Here is a 16,817-nt window from a genome sequence, read left to right as displayed (position 1 = left end):
GGTCTGTGGGCGACAGCTTTCCAGGCCCCATCCAGCAAAGGGCCCTTCTTGTCACTGCCTGCAGAGTCATTTTCAAAGCAGAGGCTCTGGGGATGGAACCCGTGTCCTTCGGCACACAAAACAGGCACTTCTGCCCCAGAGCTATCGCCCTCCCACGGCATAAGGCAGGATTCTGGCCCTTACGGCCCACCGCTGGGCACGTCTAGAGAGAAGGATCTTGCAAATGCCAGAATGCCCCATCCTGCCTTCCTGGGTGAGCAACCCTGGCAGCTGGATGCTTTTTTCCTTTCTGAACAAGCATCGGACTTCACCCTGAGTAGTAGATTTTCAGCCCCTGTAGGTTGCTGGCCCAAGTGGGGTGGTATATGCACTTTAGGAGGAAGTTCTGAGGCGCCGTCCAGGATGCTGAGCCCGAACTGCCCCAAGATCGGCTTCAGCACCACGGACAGCGCCTTTGATATTCCAGCCTGGGTGGCTCTACCAATCCTGGAGCCACCGGCCACTGGCAATCACACCCTACTTCTGCTCTCGCCTTCCCTGCATAGAAGGGGATGGAAATGTGTGTTCTCGTGTGCTGTTGTTCTAGATGACAACAACAACAACAAGCTGCTGCTGCTGCTATTTAGAAGTAGTATTTCTGTTGCTATTAATTTCATGTCCATACTGCCCAATAGTCAAAGCTTTCTGGGCAGTTCACAAGATTTAATAAAACGTTTCTTCTTGCACATTTACCCGGAAATAAGTCCCACTAAGTACAGTCTTACGAACAATCCCTTGAGCAGCTAATTCCCATCACATATGCTCTAACTGTACGGATCCAGTGGGGGTGGGGGGGGGGAAGGTAGAATGCATTTGCCCACCTCAGTCCCAAATAAGACCACAAACATTTTCATTCTGTGCTGCACAATGGAAGGTGAGGGGGGCTGTGGGGTCATTTCACCAACCCTGTTGAACGTCCGCTTGGATCCACTCCTGTGCTTGCGCAGACAGGAAAAAAAGACTGCAAGGAATCAGGGGCCTCTTTTGTAAAACTTAAGCATGCACCGGATTGCACACTGAATCAATATTCAGCTTTATACAACAACTTTATGGAACTATATAACTTTTACAATTTATAATTTTATATAACTATAACCGCTTTAGAGCATTCAAGAAACAAAGCCAGCCATGCTGGCCATAAAAACAAATGAGGAAAGCCCAGACTGTAATACATTTACTAGGTCAAAAGGCAGATCGCACACTTTTGAAATCTCCAATCTCTTCATTAGACGCTGTGTTACAAAAAGCAGGTTGGGGCGGCAGGGCAGGGAGACTGCCTGGATGGTGAGTTTGGTTTGAATTAGCAGCTGGAGTTTAGACGTTCTGCATGGGAAACAGTAGCTGCTGGGTCCTTTCTTTTTCCTTGTGATCCGAAGGGCCAGGGAAGCTGAAACCATCATCTGGCAGAGCCTACACCCAACGTCTGCCAGTCTAGCTGCGGCTAGGAGCTGAAAAGGCAGCCTGGCAACCATGGGTGCTTCCGGTCATTGTACCTTAAATAAGCCACAGCCGACTGCGGCGACAGGTCTCTGGCTTATGCAGATATCTTGACTATGGCACACAGTGGTCCCGCACCCCCCCCTCTGTCCCACCCACTTGATTTCGGTGATACCTTGTCCCAGGAAATCATCTGGGAAGCGTGCACGTTTTTGCAATCTTGGATTGGACCTAATCGTGGTATTGCAGCAGCCCTTCCCAGCCTGCTCCCCCAGATGTGCTGCACTGCAGCTCCCATCAGTCAGCATGTCCCGCACACGTCCAGCACAGGCGGCGTTCGGAACGGCCTGCAGAGGCTCAGTTTCATTTGGAGGCCTGCAGCTCTGGGAGGTGACCTGCACCCCCCTGCTGGCCTTGGGCACCTGCTGAAAGGAAGGGCCAGAGCCCCCAAGATGAGCTGGCTTTTGGCTGACATGTCCTTCATCTCCTGCTGCTCTCCGCAAATCTTTCCCCCTGAGGGTTCCACCCCCCCCCTGCCTGAAATAAAACATCTTCCTCTTCCTGTCCTGTTTAAAAATTGGGAAATCCTAAGAGACAAGGGTGCATGAAAGACAGACACCCAGAGATGTTAGCATGTAAGTAAATCAGCGCATGCAGTTTTGTGTGTTTTTCTGTCCTGTGGGCCTGAGCAGAATGCAGGGAGCTGCTTTGGCACCTTTGTGTGTTTCTGGTGTAGCCTTTTGCTAGGGACGGCCGGCCCGACACATCTGCTCCCTCTGCACTTCCCCTGTTGCAGTTTGAGGGCAGCGCCTTCTGCCTTAATTAGCTCCTTCTACTAATCTGGCAAATAAAAGCTGTTCCCATGTTTACAGGCTGCTAGATTAATTATTTCCCAAGTGCAGGACTGTCAAAAGCAGAAAGAGAAAGAGAGAAGCAGGAGAAAGGTGGTAGGTACAGAAATTGTCTCTCTGTGTTGGCTTGCTGAGTTGGCTGGACGAAGAGCGGAGTCTACACCCAAAGAGTGATACGACTGTCCATCTTCCAAAGATGGTGCAATTGTTTAGATTAGAGGGTCCGCAGCCAGGCAGCTTAGCATCAGATCTGGCCCAGAAAGAGGTCTTCAGCCTCCTCCGTTCCTCGGCTGTTGGGGCAGAGGTGGCATGTGTGCTGATAGCCAAGCTTGCCAGGAGGGTGAAGGGGTGAGCCACTGTCCTATGGACTTGCGATCTGAATTCCAAGAAGGAGAGCTGCTGGTCGGGGCTTTTCCCCATTTATTTTAGGAAGTCGGGTGGGCAATTGGGAGAAACAGTTTTGCCATCACAGCAACCAGAGGATGCAAAAACAGCTCGCAAGGGAAACACCTTTGGCTGCCGTGTCAAAGCAACCGCTTTGCAAAGCACGGCATTCTGTCCAGACATTGAAAGGAACACTGAGAAGGCTGTTTGGGGCTTCTTAAATGGGCTACTGGCTCATCCCAGACAAAACCTCAGAAAAAGGACACTCATCAGAGGAGCATCCCAGGAGTGGAAATTCTCCTGGACCAGAAATGGGGGTGGGGGCAGGGGGCGGGGAGAAGGCAGTTCATGCGGATGTTCAGTTCACCGAAGCCTGCCAGCACTGCGGACCCGGATGTGGAAACTTCCCAGTACAGGGCATCCTTGTTCCAACGTCTCTCCACAGGAAAAGCCCAAGGCTTGCCTACAAATGCTCTCAGTATCAGTGTTCATGCATGCAAGATTCCCTTACTTGCCTGTCTGTTCCACTGGCCCCTGAGCCCGAACCACAGCCCTCCCCGACGCGGTGTCCTCCAGGTGTGTTCCACCAGAACTCCCATTATCCCCAGTCAGATTGGCCACCTAATGAAGCTTCGGGACATGTAACCCAGAGAAATGCACATTTCTCCCTGCCTGCTTTCATCTCCATTGCCCTCCCCTCCTGCTCCTGCCTTTAGACTGACAAACTTTCTACTGTAAGCTTGGGGCTCGTACGTTGCTCAGGAAAGTGCCACGAATGCTGACAGTTCCGCATGAATGTCATCATCGTCGTCATCATGATCTGAACACAAGCTGCTCATCCTGTCCATTCAGCACAGTGCTCTCCTTTGCACAAAGAACCTAAAAATTACTGCGCTGAATTGCATAAATTATGCAGATGAAGGGGGAAATAGAACATCCCTTAGCTTTTGCTCAGTTTGTGCTGTTGTTACATCAGCATGATGCTTTTGTCAACGTGCTACCCACACAGAAGAGCAGCGAGCTCTGGGTTTATTTGTTTTTCAGCCGAAGGGACTGCTGTGAACAGTCCAGAAAGCTTGGGCTGTTGGGCAGTATAGAAATACAGTGAAGTCAATGTATCAATAAAACAAGGACGTTTGCAATTTTCATTTGGTTCCATTTGTCTGAACTTCCAATTAAAAAAAAAAAAGCAGAACTTGGAAGAACATAAGCTTTTAAAAACATGGAATGTGGAAGCTGAAACTGATTCATCTTTTCAGGCAGGGCTGTTGAGTACTTAGCTCTTCAACGTGGAGATTGGGTTCCTTCTATACTCAGCCATGTTTGAGCTGCTGAATTTTTCCTAAGCAGCTTTTCCCCTTCAAGAGCTATGCAGCATAGCTCTCTTCCTGTTGGTAGTAACAGTACCTATCAACTTTGGCAGGTGCAGAGGGGTGAGAATTGCATTCGGTTTGCTCTTTTTATGAACTTAACAAAGCGCACAGATTTCCTCATGAAAGGGCTGGAAACAATGGGAGCTTTAAATGGGAGAAAGCAAAACGGACAGATTTCTCCACCTCTAATCCAATCTTGTGCCTGGGATTATGCATGGGAGTTGCCCATACACCTCTGCAATAATAATATTTAACAATAAGTCCTCTGCGTCGAAAGACCCCTTGCCTTTAGCCTATAGAAGAGATGATGAAGGGAAGAGCCAGTAGCAGGCCACAAGTATAGGAATGGCCCTCACACAATGGAACGGACACGTTCTCGGTTGCTTCAGATGGTGGGACTAAGACCAAGCGCTGGGCATGACAGGAATACAGATTTCAGCAAAGCGTTTGGAGAGGTGCTCTGAGGGCAAGCAATAAGCAGCTGGCATGCTCTGGACGGTCGGAACTACAACGCCCTGGCCATGCTGGCCGGGGCTGGTGGAAGCTGTCATGCGCAAAAGTTGTGTGACGTTTAGCTGTTGGCGCATCGTGCATTGCACACCCTGCGTTGTGCAAGGGGGGGAGCCAGATGGCGTGTCACCTTGTGACAAGATACAGCCACAGACTGGCTGTTTAAAAGACAGCTGTGATTCCCAGGCAGCTCAAGGCCTGCTTGCACCCAGTTCTGTGCTTGTGTGGAACGGCGACATACGCACAGCCCGGCACGCAGGACGGTGTTTACCTGCTCCCATCCATCCATCTGGCCCTCGCTGCTCCCTGTGCGCTCCTGCCTCCCTTCCTCCCTCTGCCGTCAGCCCATCTCTTCCTATCTGTGTAATCTGTCTATCTGGGTAGCCTCCCTTCCCAAGAGCCCTGCACATGGCCTGCTGCCGTTCTGCCTGTCCAATCCCATTTACTCTCCCTGTATTTCTGCGGAGCTCCTTTCACTGTGTCCCAGGTGGCCTGCTTGATCAGGACAGACACTGAGCAGGCCAGCTCGCACGCGGCTTGCCCTGTCTCGGTGTATACCCAGGGGTGCTCTCTCTCGCTCTCTCGCGCTCTCTCACAGACACCGCAACTTGTTTCCCTGCTCACAAACATACACAGTTCAACATGCGCTCCCTGGCAATTTTATACACACACATCCGTTCAGGCACACCAGCCTTTCCCAGCCTCACGCTCTCTAGATCTGTTGGACTGAGGCGCTCATCATCCCCAGTCAGCCTGGTCAAAGGCTCTGCTGTCGGGGAATGATGGGCATCACAGTCCAATACACCTGGATGATGCAAGGTTGCGGAAGGCTGATGTAATACCAGTCTGACTGATCTAGGGCAGCCTTCTCCAACCTTGCACCTTCCAGACACATTTTGACTGCGACACCCAGAATTCCAGTCAGCGGTGCTGCTGGATGAGCATGCTGGGAGCTGTAGTCCATATGCCTCAGAAGGCCATCATGTTAGGGAAGGCTGGTCTAGGGTTATTCAAAATTAGATGTGACATCTTAGCTTGTCTGATACTTCTGATCAAGTCCAGAGTCGATGGCATCAAAGATAGTGAGGGTGCCATGTTGTCCAACTGAGGGACAGAACCCCCTGCCACATGCTTAGATGGCCTGTGCAAAGGATGAGGCAGATTTCTGGAGGAGCAGTAGGCCTCTGCTGAGATTCTCCAGGAGAGCTGGGTGGCAGCTTCTGTGCCTGCTTCTCGGGACCAGAAGCTGTCTAAGGATTAGCAACAGGAGCGGCCGTGAATCTCCCACCCTGCTGGAGAACGAAATTCTCCACTGGCCTCAGGTGCTTTGGCCTGATCTCAAGAGGCCATTTGTCTGTCAGCCATGAGGAAACTGTAGGCTTCTGATCCTTTTCTCCTTCTCCCTTTCTCCCGAAAATTCAGGTGAGTTAATTCAGGGCTGCAGAACCCCCAGCCTGCAGACCTATTCCAGGCTCCTGGAATCTTTAATCCAGCTTGTAGAGCCTCCAGACGTTCCTGAGTGGACTTGTGCAGCGTCTGGTGCCCCACCAAGCTGTGCCAGGAAGAGAAACCACCCTTCTCCATGGTCACTGCATGGTACCAAGGGCCGTGAGCTTCTAATGGAAGCCCCCTGTTTGAAGAGCTGCCAAAGAACTGTGCTTCTTCGTGGTCTCCAGACATCTCATGCTTGGGTTTTTGTGCCTGTGCAAAGTTAAAACTGGCGTGTTTGAGGCTGTCTCTGGCTGGGGCATGTAGGTGTGGAAACGGCCCTCAGAAGAGAAATCCCCATATTTATTTTTGTTGTGTCCTCTTTCTAAGCCAAGCACAGCAAAAAAGGGCCAGTGCTTGCCTTCTGGAAGGAGCCCATAGAAAGGCAGTGGCGGTTTCTTCTTCCCTGGGCTGCCATCCACCTGGACGCCATCTAGCTGGGGAAAGACTGACAACCTCAATTAGCTTCGCGGCTCGATCTGGGCTCGCTCGGGGAGCTGGCGGATTAAGCCTTTGCCTTGGTGATTGGCGGGAGCCGGCGAAAGTGCCGGCGTCCGTGGAGAGACGGGCTGTCTGGATGTCTGACGGAGGGGTCAGATGCTGACCCAGGGACAGGCAGCCTGGGTGGGCGAGTGTGCGTGCGTCTCGCAAAGTGTGGGTGTGCGAGGGCAGCGAGCGGGGGGAGAGGGAGGGGGGAACGCTGGCAGCTGCAGGCCTCCTGCGCAGCACTGACAGCTGGGCAGAGATTCTGACAACTCCATTCGCAGGGCTGAAGCCAGAATTTCTGCCTCTCCCGCCCATCCTCAGCAAAAGCAGGAGCCAAGCTTGAGCAGAGCGTGCACCTGGATCGGGGTGTGTTTCTTGCTTTTGTTCCTCTTTCACTCACTCCTCTCCCAACCTCCTTTGGTAAAGGTCAACTCCCTATTCTGTTGTGGGAAGAGCTGCCTTGCTCTGGAACTTGGAAGCGGGAGCTCAGGCCCAGGAGCCAGATCTTGCCCTCCTGAGCACCCAAACCGGTCCCAAACCAAGTTTCTCCACATGGCCACAACCCTTCCCCTGGCCCCTGGCCCAGCCTCCAACCCTGCAACCTCAGTTAGGTTCAGCTTTCAGCAGAGACCAGAACAGACATGAGAACACAAGAAGAGCCGCGCTGGATCAGTCCAGTCCGACATTCCATATTCTCAGTGGCAAACCGGCTGCTCACAAGACCCCCCCCAGCAGGATGGGACCCGCCTCTCAGCAACTCCTGGATGCAGTCTTGCCACACCTGGTGATGTGGGAGCACAGAACCAGAAAGGCTAGTAGCCCTGGGTAGCCTTCACTGCTGTGAGTTTGCCCAATCCCCTTTTAAAGCCACCCCAAATGGGGGCCATCTCTACTTCCTGCAGCAGTGAATTCCACAGCTCAACTGTAGGTTGCATGAAGAAGGACTGGCATCCTATTGTTTTCGGCCAGGATGAGCAAGCCGCTGGGAGCTATCCAGGGTTCTGCTTCCTTCCTTGATCTGACAGCCGTCAGATGTCACCAACTTCCCTGTGAGCCTCGGGGAACCACCGAATGACCCAGAGGCTGCCCGCACCGAGCAACACTCAGCGAGAGGCGTAAATTTCTTCAGCAAAGAGAATGTAACTTTTATGCCATGCCATGAAATCAATATGCAATTCGCATATTGATTTTATGAGTGTACTTTTATTTTATTCCCACAACCACCAGCAGCCCTGTTACAAGCTGCTCTGAGTACAGGCTGGGAAATGTGGCAAATACATTTTAAAATTAATTAACAATGTGGTCATACTTTCTAGTCCAGATGTTTTTTAATGTTCCGTGTTCACAATGTCGAACTTCAAGGAACCCTTTCCACACTGACACATCTGCTGAAGAACCCGTGCGTGGCACTTCCTTGCACTGTAGAATAATGATGTTTTTAGCGGAAAGGAGTTTATAGAGCTCTAAGCCAACCCTCTTCTCAGGGCTAAAGTATTGCAGCTCCAGCACCCTGTGATCAATGGGCATCCGGCCTTCCAGTGAAAGAAGGCTCACCACCTTCCAAAACATCCAGTCCATGTTGAGCAGCTCTCACCTTCGGGAAGTTTTGCCAAACGTGTTGCTGAAATTACTTCCCTGCAACCTTCAGCCTTTGGTTCTAGTTCTGGAATCTGGAGAAGCAGAACAAATCTGTCCTATCTTCCAGACGGCCGTCCTTTTGAATGTTCTGCAGTCTTGTCTTCCCATATCATCTCTTCCGGTTAAGCACCTCAGGTTAAGGCAGCTTCAACCATTCCTCACAAGCATTGGTTTCCAAATCCCTCCCTATCTTAGTTGCCTTTCTCCGGACTTGCGTTAACTTTGCAGTGAACTTCTTAAAATGTGGTGCCCAAAACCGGACACCGCATTGCGGAAGATTCTGTGTCATTTTCTATAGTGAACAATCAGGTCTGTTTTAGAAACATAGAAACAGAGTGAGTCGGAAGGGAACTCCTGGGCCATCTAGTCTGACCCCTGGCTCCAGCCGGCTCCACTCATGACATGGCTACCGTGTGCATGTCCAGCCTGTCCTTGCTCACCCTCACCCATGGGGCCTCAACCACCTCCCGTGGAAGCCCATTCCACACCCCCGGGGTCCTAACTGTCAGGAAGGACTTCCTGGCATTCAGATTGAACCCTGGTTCCTTGAGCTTGGCTCCGTTGCAGTGCGTCCTGCCCTCCCCTGCAGGGGAGAATAGGTCTCTGCCCACCATGTTTTCCTTCCTTCCTTCCTTCCTTCCTTCCTTCCTTCCTTCCTTCCTTGAGTGCCACCCCTCAAGAGTGAATGCAGCCGTCCTGTTGTTGCCTACAGTCAAAAAGGTGGTGCAGGTTTTTGGATTTATTAACTTACTTAAAAAACAAGAAAACAGCATGATCTCTTTGACCAGAAGCAAGGAAAGCTCACAAATGACTTCTCTTAAGGAATGGAAACCATGCCCACCATTACCTTGCAGTTAGACACATTCTGGTGGAGCACCAGTGGTGGGTGGGCCAGTCAGTCAGTCCCCAGACATTTTACAGAAGAAAACAGAAGCACAACATCCCGACAACACTCCACACAGAAAAGACCCCCACCCAGTTTAAGACAAAATTCGTGGGCGATTAGGTAATCCGTGGCTGCTAGATACAGTGGCTAGCGGAAGCGCTGTGCCTTTGTGCAATAGTTGCTGGGGAACATGCAGTGCAATAGTTCCTGGGGAACATGGGCAGGAGGGTGCAGTTGCAGGCTGGATCCCATGTGGCCCGAAGAGGAGGCTCGGCTCGGTGGGCCCCTTCTCTGATCCAGCACCTGCTTTCCTTGCGCTCTTACCATCGTGCTGCCGCACCCTGCGCTTTCTCCATTCATTACACTACCTGCTACCCTAGTACCCTCCTCTGGGTTAAAATTCAGGGGGATTTGCATCTGGGAAAGTGGACCTTAGTGCACAGAAGCTTCTGTTAGAATGCATTTGTTCATCTCCAAGGTGCGCCACAAGAATTTTTTTTCCCCCGTTCTGCTGCAGCAGTCTAATGCATGGCTGCTCCTCTGGGAATTAATTCTTTTTCTTAAAGTGTATATATTTGTAAAACACAAAATTGCCTTACAATCTGTTTATCAAGAGCGGCAAAATAAGCCTCAGCAGCTGCTCAGCTGCTGAAATGGCAGGCTGAGCGTCTTAGCGTCCGTGCGCCCGCATTTGTCTCATGCGTCCTGGGAGATGCCACCCTCCCACTAAGAGACTTAACTTCTGGGGGGCAGCTGAACCCCGAAGGCTGGCAGAGACAGAGCTCACTTGTAGCAAAATTCCAACCTAGGCAGCAATTCACCAGGGAAAGCCCTTGGGAAGTAAGAGCAGGCTCTGGTAAACAGGGGGAGTGCAAACGTCTTTTTCCTTCCTCTTCTCCTTTTGGAAGGACGGAGAAGGTCTCGCGAAACCCACAGCTCAAGGACAGAGGATGTGCTTTGCATGCAAAAGGTTCGAGCTTTTGTTTCCCCAGCATCTCCGGGTATTGTTTTATTTTAAAGAAAGGACTGGCCAGCAAATGATGGGAAAAAGAAATTTCTCTCTGCCTCAGATGCCAGAGCCTCTTCCTCAACCTGGTCCCCTCCAGCTGTGCTGGCCGGGGGATGCTGGGAGTTGGAGTCTGGCACACTGGGAGGGCACCGGGCTGAGGCAAGCTGCTGCTCGTCTGTCAGCGTGTTGCCTTTTTCAGCCCACATTTGGTCCCGGAAGTGAAAGGCGATGGGGCCAAGCACCTCCCTCCGGCATACTTCACTTCCAGGCGCCCACTGCAGGAGCGAAGCATTAGAAGGATGGGAGGGAAAGACTGTGCCAGGGCCAGGAAGCCAGCAAAAAGTCTGCAGACTCTGGGAAAGAGCTGTGGCCAAGGGAACAGGGCATGGCTGCCTGGAGAACCGCGGCCTGATTAGGACCCCCACGAGGCCAGATCCGGCTCCCTGCTCCTGGGTCGGCCACGCTGGTTTAGGTGAACAAATAGCTTGACCTGGTATAAGCCCAATTCCCTTTGTTCTTCTGTGTCACGCAAAGGCCAATTCTGCAGGACCCGATAAGCAACTTTGCATATATTTGAATTCCCTTGGCGTTCTCCTTTCTAGTCCTTCTGATCCCTGCATCAAACACGGTCTGTCATCTGCTTGTGCGTGCACTCCCTCTCTCTCTCTCTCTCTCACACACACACACACACACAGAGTGCAGGTTGATGCAAAGTTTTCATGCATCCCCCCCCTCAACACACACATTCCCCACTCCCTATCGCCTCTCCCAGCCACACTAACATGGAGCTCTTGGCTCCTTTCCCAGGGCATATGGGACATATTCCACAGTGGGTGTTTCCGAGGTGACAGCCATTGCATGTGATGCTCCCGTTGCCAAGGTAACTTCCCGGTAACAGGTGCGAAAGCATCAGCAAACTGCTAGGGCATGAATGAAGTCTGGGATAGCGTTTCTGTCCAGCTGTAACTGGGAAGGGGAGAGGCAGCGAGGGGAGAAAGAGGAAGCCCCCTCTGCAGGCTGTTCGGAGCCTAAACATGGCTTTACCCTACAGCAGGGGTACGGGAGCTCAGGGATGGGGGCAGAATCCAGCCCGGGGGCAGCATTGGCCTGCAAGGTTTTGCACTCGGCCCCCTGGCACTCTCCTGGCTTTTGCCTCTAAGGGTGAAATCCTTCCTAAAGCTTAGTCTTCCCGCAAGAGTCTCCCCAAACTGGAATCCAGCCCTCAGGCTGGGCGAAGCACAGCACCCCGACCCACTAGAGGCCTCTGCTGCCCCCATGCCTCCCAGCAGCCCAGAGAAACACGAGGCCTGCTCTCTGTTTCCCTCCCATTTCTCTCTCAGCTCCTGTGTGTTGGATTTCAGGCCACACGCCTCTGAGGACGGGGCGTTTCGGAAAGCACGATGCACATTGGACGGATGGGTCTGTGCTGGGAGCCAGGTGAATAGAACTCGTGTGCAGCAACCAGCTGTCCTGCACTTCTCTGTGCTTGACGGAGAATGTGACCACCGTCTGTCTATGCAGAGAACTCTGCACATTTCCAAGTCAAGACCGACCCTCTCCAACAGGGTTTGGCGAGCGTGAGTTGTCTTGACTGCATTTTGCACTGGATCGTTGCACGGGGAACGTACATATCAGCCAGCCGATGAATCAATAGACATCAGTGGCCATCCCGGCAAAGAGCAGGAGCTGCTTTTCCACCCTGCACCCCAACAGTTGCATGCACACCTGAGGAGCTCAGTTCACCTGGCTCCCAACACAGACCCTTCCGTCCGGTGTGCATCGTGCTTTCTGGAATGCCCTGTCCTCAGAGGCGTGTGGCCTGAAATCGAACACACAGGAGCTGAGAGAGAAATGGGAGGGAAACAGAGACGAGTTTAAACAGAAGGGGAAATCGTGCATTTCCACCTTGCACCAGTACCCGGGTTGCTCTGACAATGGACGTAGTAGGAAGCCGAGCCAAATGGGGGGGGGGGTGGGGGGGGGAGCCATTGGATGGCCCAGTCAGGGTGCAGGTTGGGTTGCAAGTTGTGTGGCAGCGAGGATGCTTCCCCCCACCATTTTTTATGAATGAACTGAAATGGCTTCCAAACAAGCAGCAATTTACTAACATCATCTTTTCTCTGTGTTTTCTTTGCAGCTAACAGTTCCCTGCTGGGAGGCGGCGGCGGTGAGTCTTCTAATTGATACCTTTTTTTTCTTCGTGGCTTTCAAATTAATATCTCCACTGATTTGGGAGGGAGGGGGAGACATGGGACATGTGGTGGGGGAGACGTGGGCGCTTGCAGACGGCTCTGCGGCTTGTCTCGTAGAGAACACGAGAGGCAGAATGCACATCTGTATCTCCCCCAACACCCCGTTTTCCAGCTGTGCCCAGGTTCTTGGGAGCTCTCCCGCAGGGCCCAAAGGTGATGCCCTTGCCTCATGGCAGCAGCGGGTCCCAGTGGACCTCCAGATGTTGTTGGACTGTAAGCTCATCCTTCCTGCCTGGCTGGGGCTGAACAGTGTTGGGGTTCACAAGCTACCCTGGAGTCTCCACATGCCCTGCCTGATTGTTTGTTCCCGCCTCTGTTCCGTGTTGTTGTCATGGCAAATAGCGATCGAACGGCTTCTTTTTCTCTCTCTCCCTCTTTCCCTTCTAAAGTTGTCTCAGTTAAGGGCTAGCGGGGAAATGCTGCCTGTTCGGTAATGTGGTGCCTGAAGGAGTGCTTCCACATGTTGCGTTCCTCTTGCACTTAACCGCTAAAGAGTACGGGAAGAGGGAAACCTGCCTTTGACCTGGTGCAGCGTGGCCACCTTGGCTAGTGCCGTCTGGCCTGGCGCTGGGCTGTGGCACCCTTGGCTAAGACCCCCCGGCGTCTCCGAGCCCCACTGTCCCCAGCTGCTCTCGCTTTTCCTTCTCTTGTCGTGAGCTACTGCTTGCTGCTTTGATGGGCAGCAGAGAACCAGGGAGCACGTCCATCAGGCCACAGAGGCGGCAGGTGAGCAAGCAGGTGGCGAAGGAGCGGGGAGCAAGCCCGGGGCTCCTGTTCATGGGCGAAAGCCCACGCAGAAGCCTGACCGTCTGGCTCTGGCTTCCGGGGTTTCCAGTAGAGAAAGGGGTTTCCCATCATCCAGCTTGGCAGAAGGAAATAACCGTTGGGAAGGAATAACAAGGGAGCCTGAGGCTCCTGGAGCGTTATTCATTGGTCACTTTACTATATGTTTACCCGTCGTCTCAGGGCCAGCCCTCCCTAGGCCGTTTAAGAAATGTTGAAAGCAAAACAGTTGAACAAATTGTGTTCATGAAGAACTGCATCTGATAAAATCATACGCCAGCCCCAAATCCTGGGACTGATGCTGAATGAATGGGGGCCCCGGTCCTGAAGCGGCGGGAGTCCTGACGCATGATGTGCTCTCTGCAAGGAGGAGGACACCTCCGGGGCACCTGGGGCTCTTACAGGAATGCCACCAGATGCCCTGTGCTCCACGCAAGCGGCAGGCTGTGCTTGGCTTCGGGCCTGGGAGGGCCACAGAGACTCCCGGGATCCAGCTGCAAGGGGGCGCGTTGCAACAGCTGGCTTTCTGTGTCGCCTTGTTCTTCCATGTGCACACGGAAGGGCGCCCACTCTTGGGAAGCCGGCAGACACATGGCATCTCAGCTGACACACCAGACTGCGGCAGGGTGTCCTTCTGAGTTGGCTCCCAGGGAGCTGGCCATGGGTCCTGTTCCCCTTCCCGAATTTTTTCCCTGGGCAGTGCGCTGTGGCTCTGCCCAGGGGGTGAAGCAGCCTCGGCCGTCTCACGTGGGTGCCTTACCCGGCCAGCCCCAGGCCTACAGGAGATGGCAAGGAGAGGCGCATTCTGGGCACATGTCCCCACCGGGGGTATTTCCCTGTGACATACGTAGCAGCGCACGGCGATGAATTAGACGCTGCCTCTCCCTGCAGGGCAGCTCACTGGCATTACTGTTAATGTAACAACAGGGCAGCATTATTTGCTTGCTTAATTTTTGTACTGCCCTGTACCTGAGGCGCTCTGGGCGGTTAACGGAAGTTGATACTCACACATTCGAGAGCGCAGGCCGATTCCAAATGGACGTGCCCACGGGGTCATCCACCGCAGGGTGGTTGGCAGAGGACCTTGGGGGCAAGGAGGGCGCAGCTGGGACAGAAGTACGTGTGGAGTGTTATCCAGTCCTCTTGACCACAGCCCTTCCCATAGGGAAATTCAGTTGTGTGTGTGGGGAGGGGGTGAATTGGGGAGGAGGCTTCTGGTGGACAGGTGTTCCCCACTTGCGCACCCCCCCCCCGAAAAGCTGTCAAACTCCTCACCCCAAGCCTGGCACAGACTTTGTTACAGGGGATGGGGGGGTTCTTTTTTTAGAAGTGGGGGTTTCACATCAGAATATGGAGGAAGATGGAGATTTCTGTGTTGCTTCCCATCGCAAAAGCTCTCTCAAAGCCACTGGACTCACAAATTCAGAAGGCCGTCATTAATATAATAGGAGAAAAGCTCGTAAAACTGCACAAAATCTCCTAAAAACTCTAATTAGCACAATAATACCAATAAAGAGAAACTCCATAAAAATGTAATCTTAAAAGCGGTGAAATTAGAAACGGGTTCATCCAGACTACACAAAAACCTCTCTTCCTTCCCCAGCTCCACAGTCGAGGCTGGATGCTGCAATAGCAGCTACCACAGAGCAGACACTTGACGAGATTTGGAAATGGCCCATGGAGTGGATTTTAAATGAAATGAGGAACAGAAAAGGCCCTTGCTGATTTATTTGATCCCACCACTCATCCCGACAGGCTCCTAGAGCATCTTCCTTATAATCCATGAAAACAGTTGGAAAGCACATGACACACAAGGAAAAAGGCATGGGGAGGGAAGAGGGGAAAATGAATTCTTTCAGCAGGGCTGGTGAACAGTCTGCTCTTCCTCTTATCCCCCCCCCCCCCATTCAGCCTGCTGAGAACGGTCATCCAGCCCTCAGCCATCCAAAGATCTCTTGCTCCATCAGATCATGCTTGCCTTTCTCTCCTGCGACCCTGTAAGCCTGGGGTGGCCTCCCAGTGCTCCTCTTCGGAGCCTTCCTCGGGACCCCCTCCTCCTCGCCACAGACATTTGACACAAAGCCCCCAAGAACTCGCTGCTGGGAGAAACCCGGCATGGCAGAGAAACACGGCGTCGCCCAGGTGGCTGCCCGCAAACCACCCCTCCCGCCAAGCCCCGCTGACCTGTGTCTCAGTACCCCTCCGAGGCGGCGGCGCCCTCTCCAGCTCGCCTCACTCTCCCCTCGCTCGCACTCTCCCCATGCATGTGGCATGAGCCTCACCCCACCCAGATCTCGCAAAGTCAAAGCCCAAGGTGGCAGGTGGCGGGAAGCAGAGCCAGCCGGCGGGGAGAAGAAAACTGCAGGGAAGCCAGGCAAAGGAAGGAGCCCGGTCCCAAGGCCACCCACTCCCGGCAGCAGCGCTGCCAGCGTTAATGGGGCCCTTATTTATGCCTGACCCGGGGTGATCCCATTTTATTTCTACTCTTTAAAGTCCTGGACCTGTCGGCAGTGTTTTTGCACGTTGATAAACAAGAAGGAACCGGGATTTATCCTCCCGTCCATTAACCTGTGATCTTGCGGCTCGCAAATAAACGCTGAAGCGGCAGGCTCCCTAAGAACCCACCAGCCCCTTGCCCCCCTAACCAGCGCTGCAGATAGACCGGCAAAGGGTGGGGGTGGCAGGGCTGGAGGGGTTGCACAGCCAGCCGGGATGCAGGGGCTCTCTCCCGCTCTGGGAAGCCCACCGTCAGGAACAACGCTCTTGGAAGTATCCGGTTTCCTAAGGCTCTCGTCCTCACGGTCTGAGATAAAATGGGCAATTTCTAAGAATCTAGTCCTCATGATCTGGGAGCAATATACAGATAGTGTGCCGGAGAGCCAGGAGACTGAGATTTAGCCTGGTGAGCCAGCCACCGGTTGCTCCAAAGACCTATTTTTATTTGTTTTGTTTATTTGTTGATGCAAAGTGTTTATGTCCCACCCTTTACAGTGTCTCAGGCAATTTGCTGTGCCTGGAGAGATGTTCAAGGATTCTTAGGAGAGGTAGAACATTTTTTCCTCTCTGGTAGACAGTACGAAGCCTCTGTATTGGCCAAGCCAGAGATCAAAGCTTTCTCTTCGGTGGCTGGGCTGGCCAGTAGATGGATGTGGTGAAGGCCACGGAATTTCTCCGTGCAGCTGCTATGGAGAAATTTTGCACTTTCGAACCACTGCACATACCCAAACGCGGGGCGTCTTTGGAACTGGTGCTTCTCTGATTTCTGCCCTGGGGTTCTCCCGAGCCTGTCATCTGCGGCTTTGCTCTGAGTGAGAAGTAGTTCTTCTGGGGCCTTTTCTGTGGTGTCCCCCAAATTGTGCAGTGCTGTTTCTGGAGAGCTCTGCTGGGCACCCACATTCTTGACTTTCCCAAGGCCAGGCAAAGACCATTTTATCCTCCCAAGTCTTTTCAACGGCCGCTTGATTTGTTTTTTAATATGTGCACCTCTGCATTTTAAAACCATCTGCTTTGGTTTCTTTTTCCTTTTTCCTTTTTAAATGCTGAATGTTTGTTGTTGCTTGGAAAATAGAACTTCTGATGTGCATTATAATTGGTCTTTACCATCGGTTGGATTGTTCTTTGCTTTTATTATGGATGTCCTCCTGAGAGCCTTGGCTATAGGATGACTCATCAGTGGCATTA

General features: G+C 52.7%; 1 protein-coding gene across 1 annotated transcript in view; it reads left to right on the top strand.

The window, feature by feature from the left end:
* The window catches only part of MACROD1 (mono-ADP ribosylhydrolase 1), a 251,469-nt gene that overhangs the window by 176,892 nt on the left and 57,760 nt on the right, over positions 1-16,817 (top strand). The window contains exon 4 of the mRNA XM_044448380.1: positions 12,239-12,268. Coding sequence (XP_044304315.1) covers positions 12,239-12,268 — 30 coding nt within the window. The remainder of the gene's footprint in view (positions 1-12,238; positions 12,269-16,817) is intronic.

The sequence above is a fragment of the Varanus komodoensis genome, unplaced genomic scaffold (assembly GCF_004798865.1).
Source record: "Varanus komodoensis strain SLA01 unplaced genomic scaffold, ASM479886v1 scaffold55, whole genome shotgun sequence".
NCBI lineage: Eukaryota > Metazoa > Chordata > Lepidosauria > Squamata > Varanidae > Varanus > Varanus komodoensis.
Note: the sequence above shows the minus strand (reverse complement) of the source record. Positions and strands in the feature narration are given on the sequence as shown.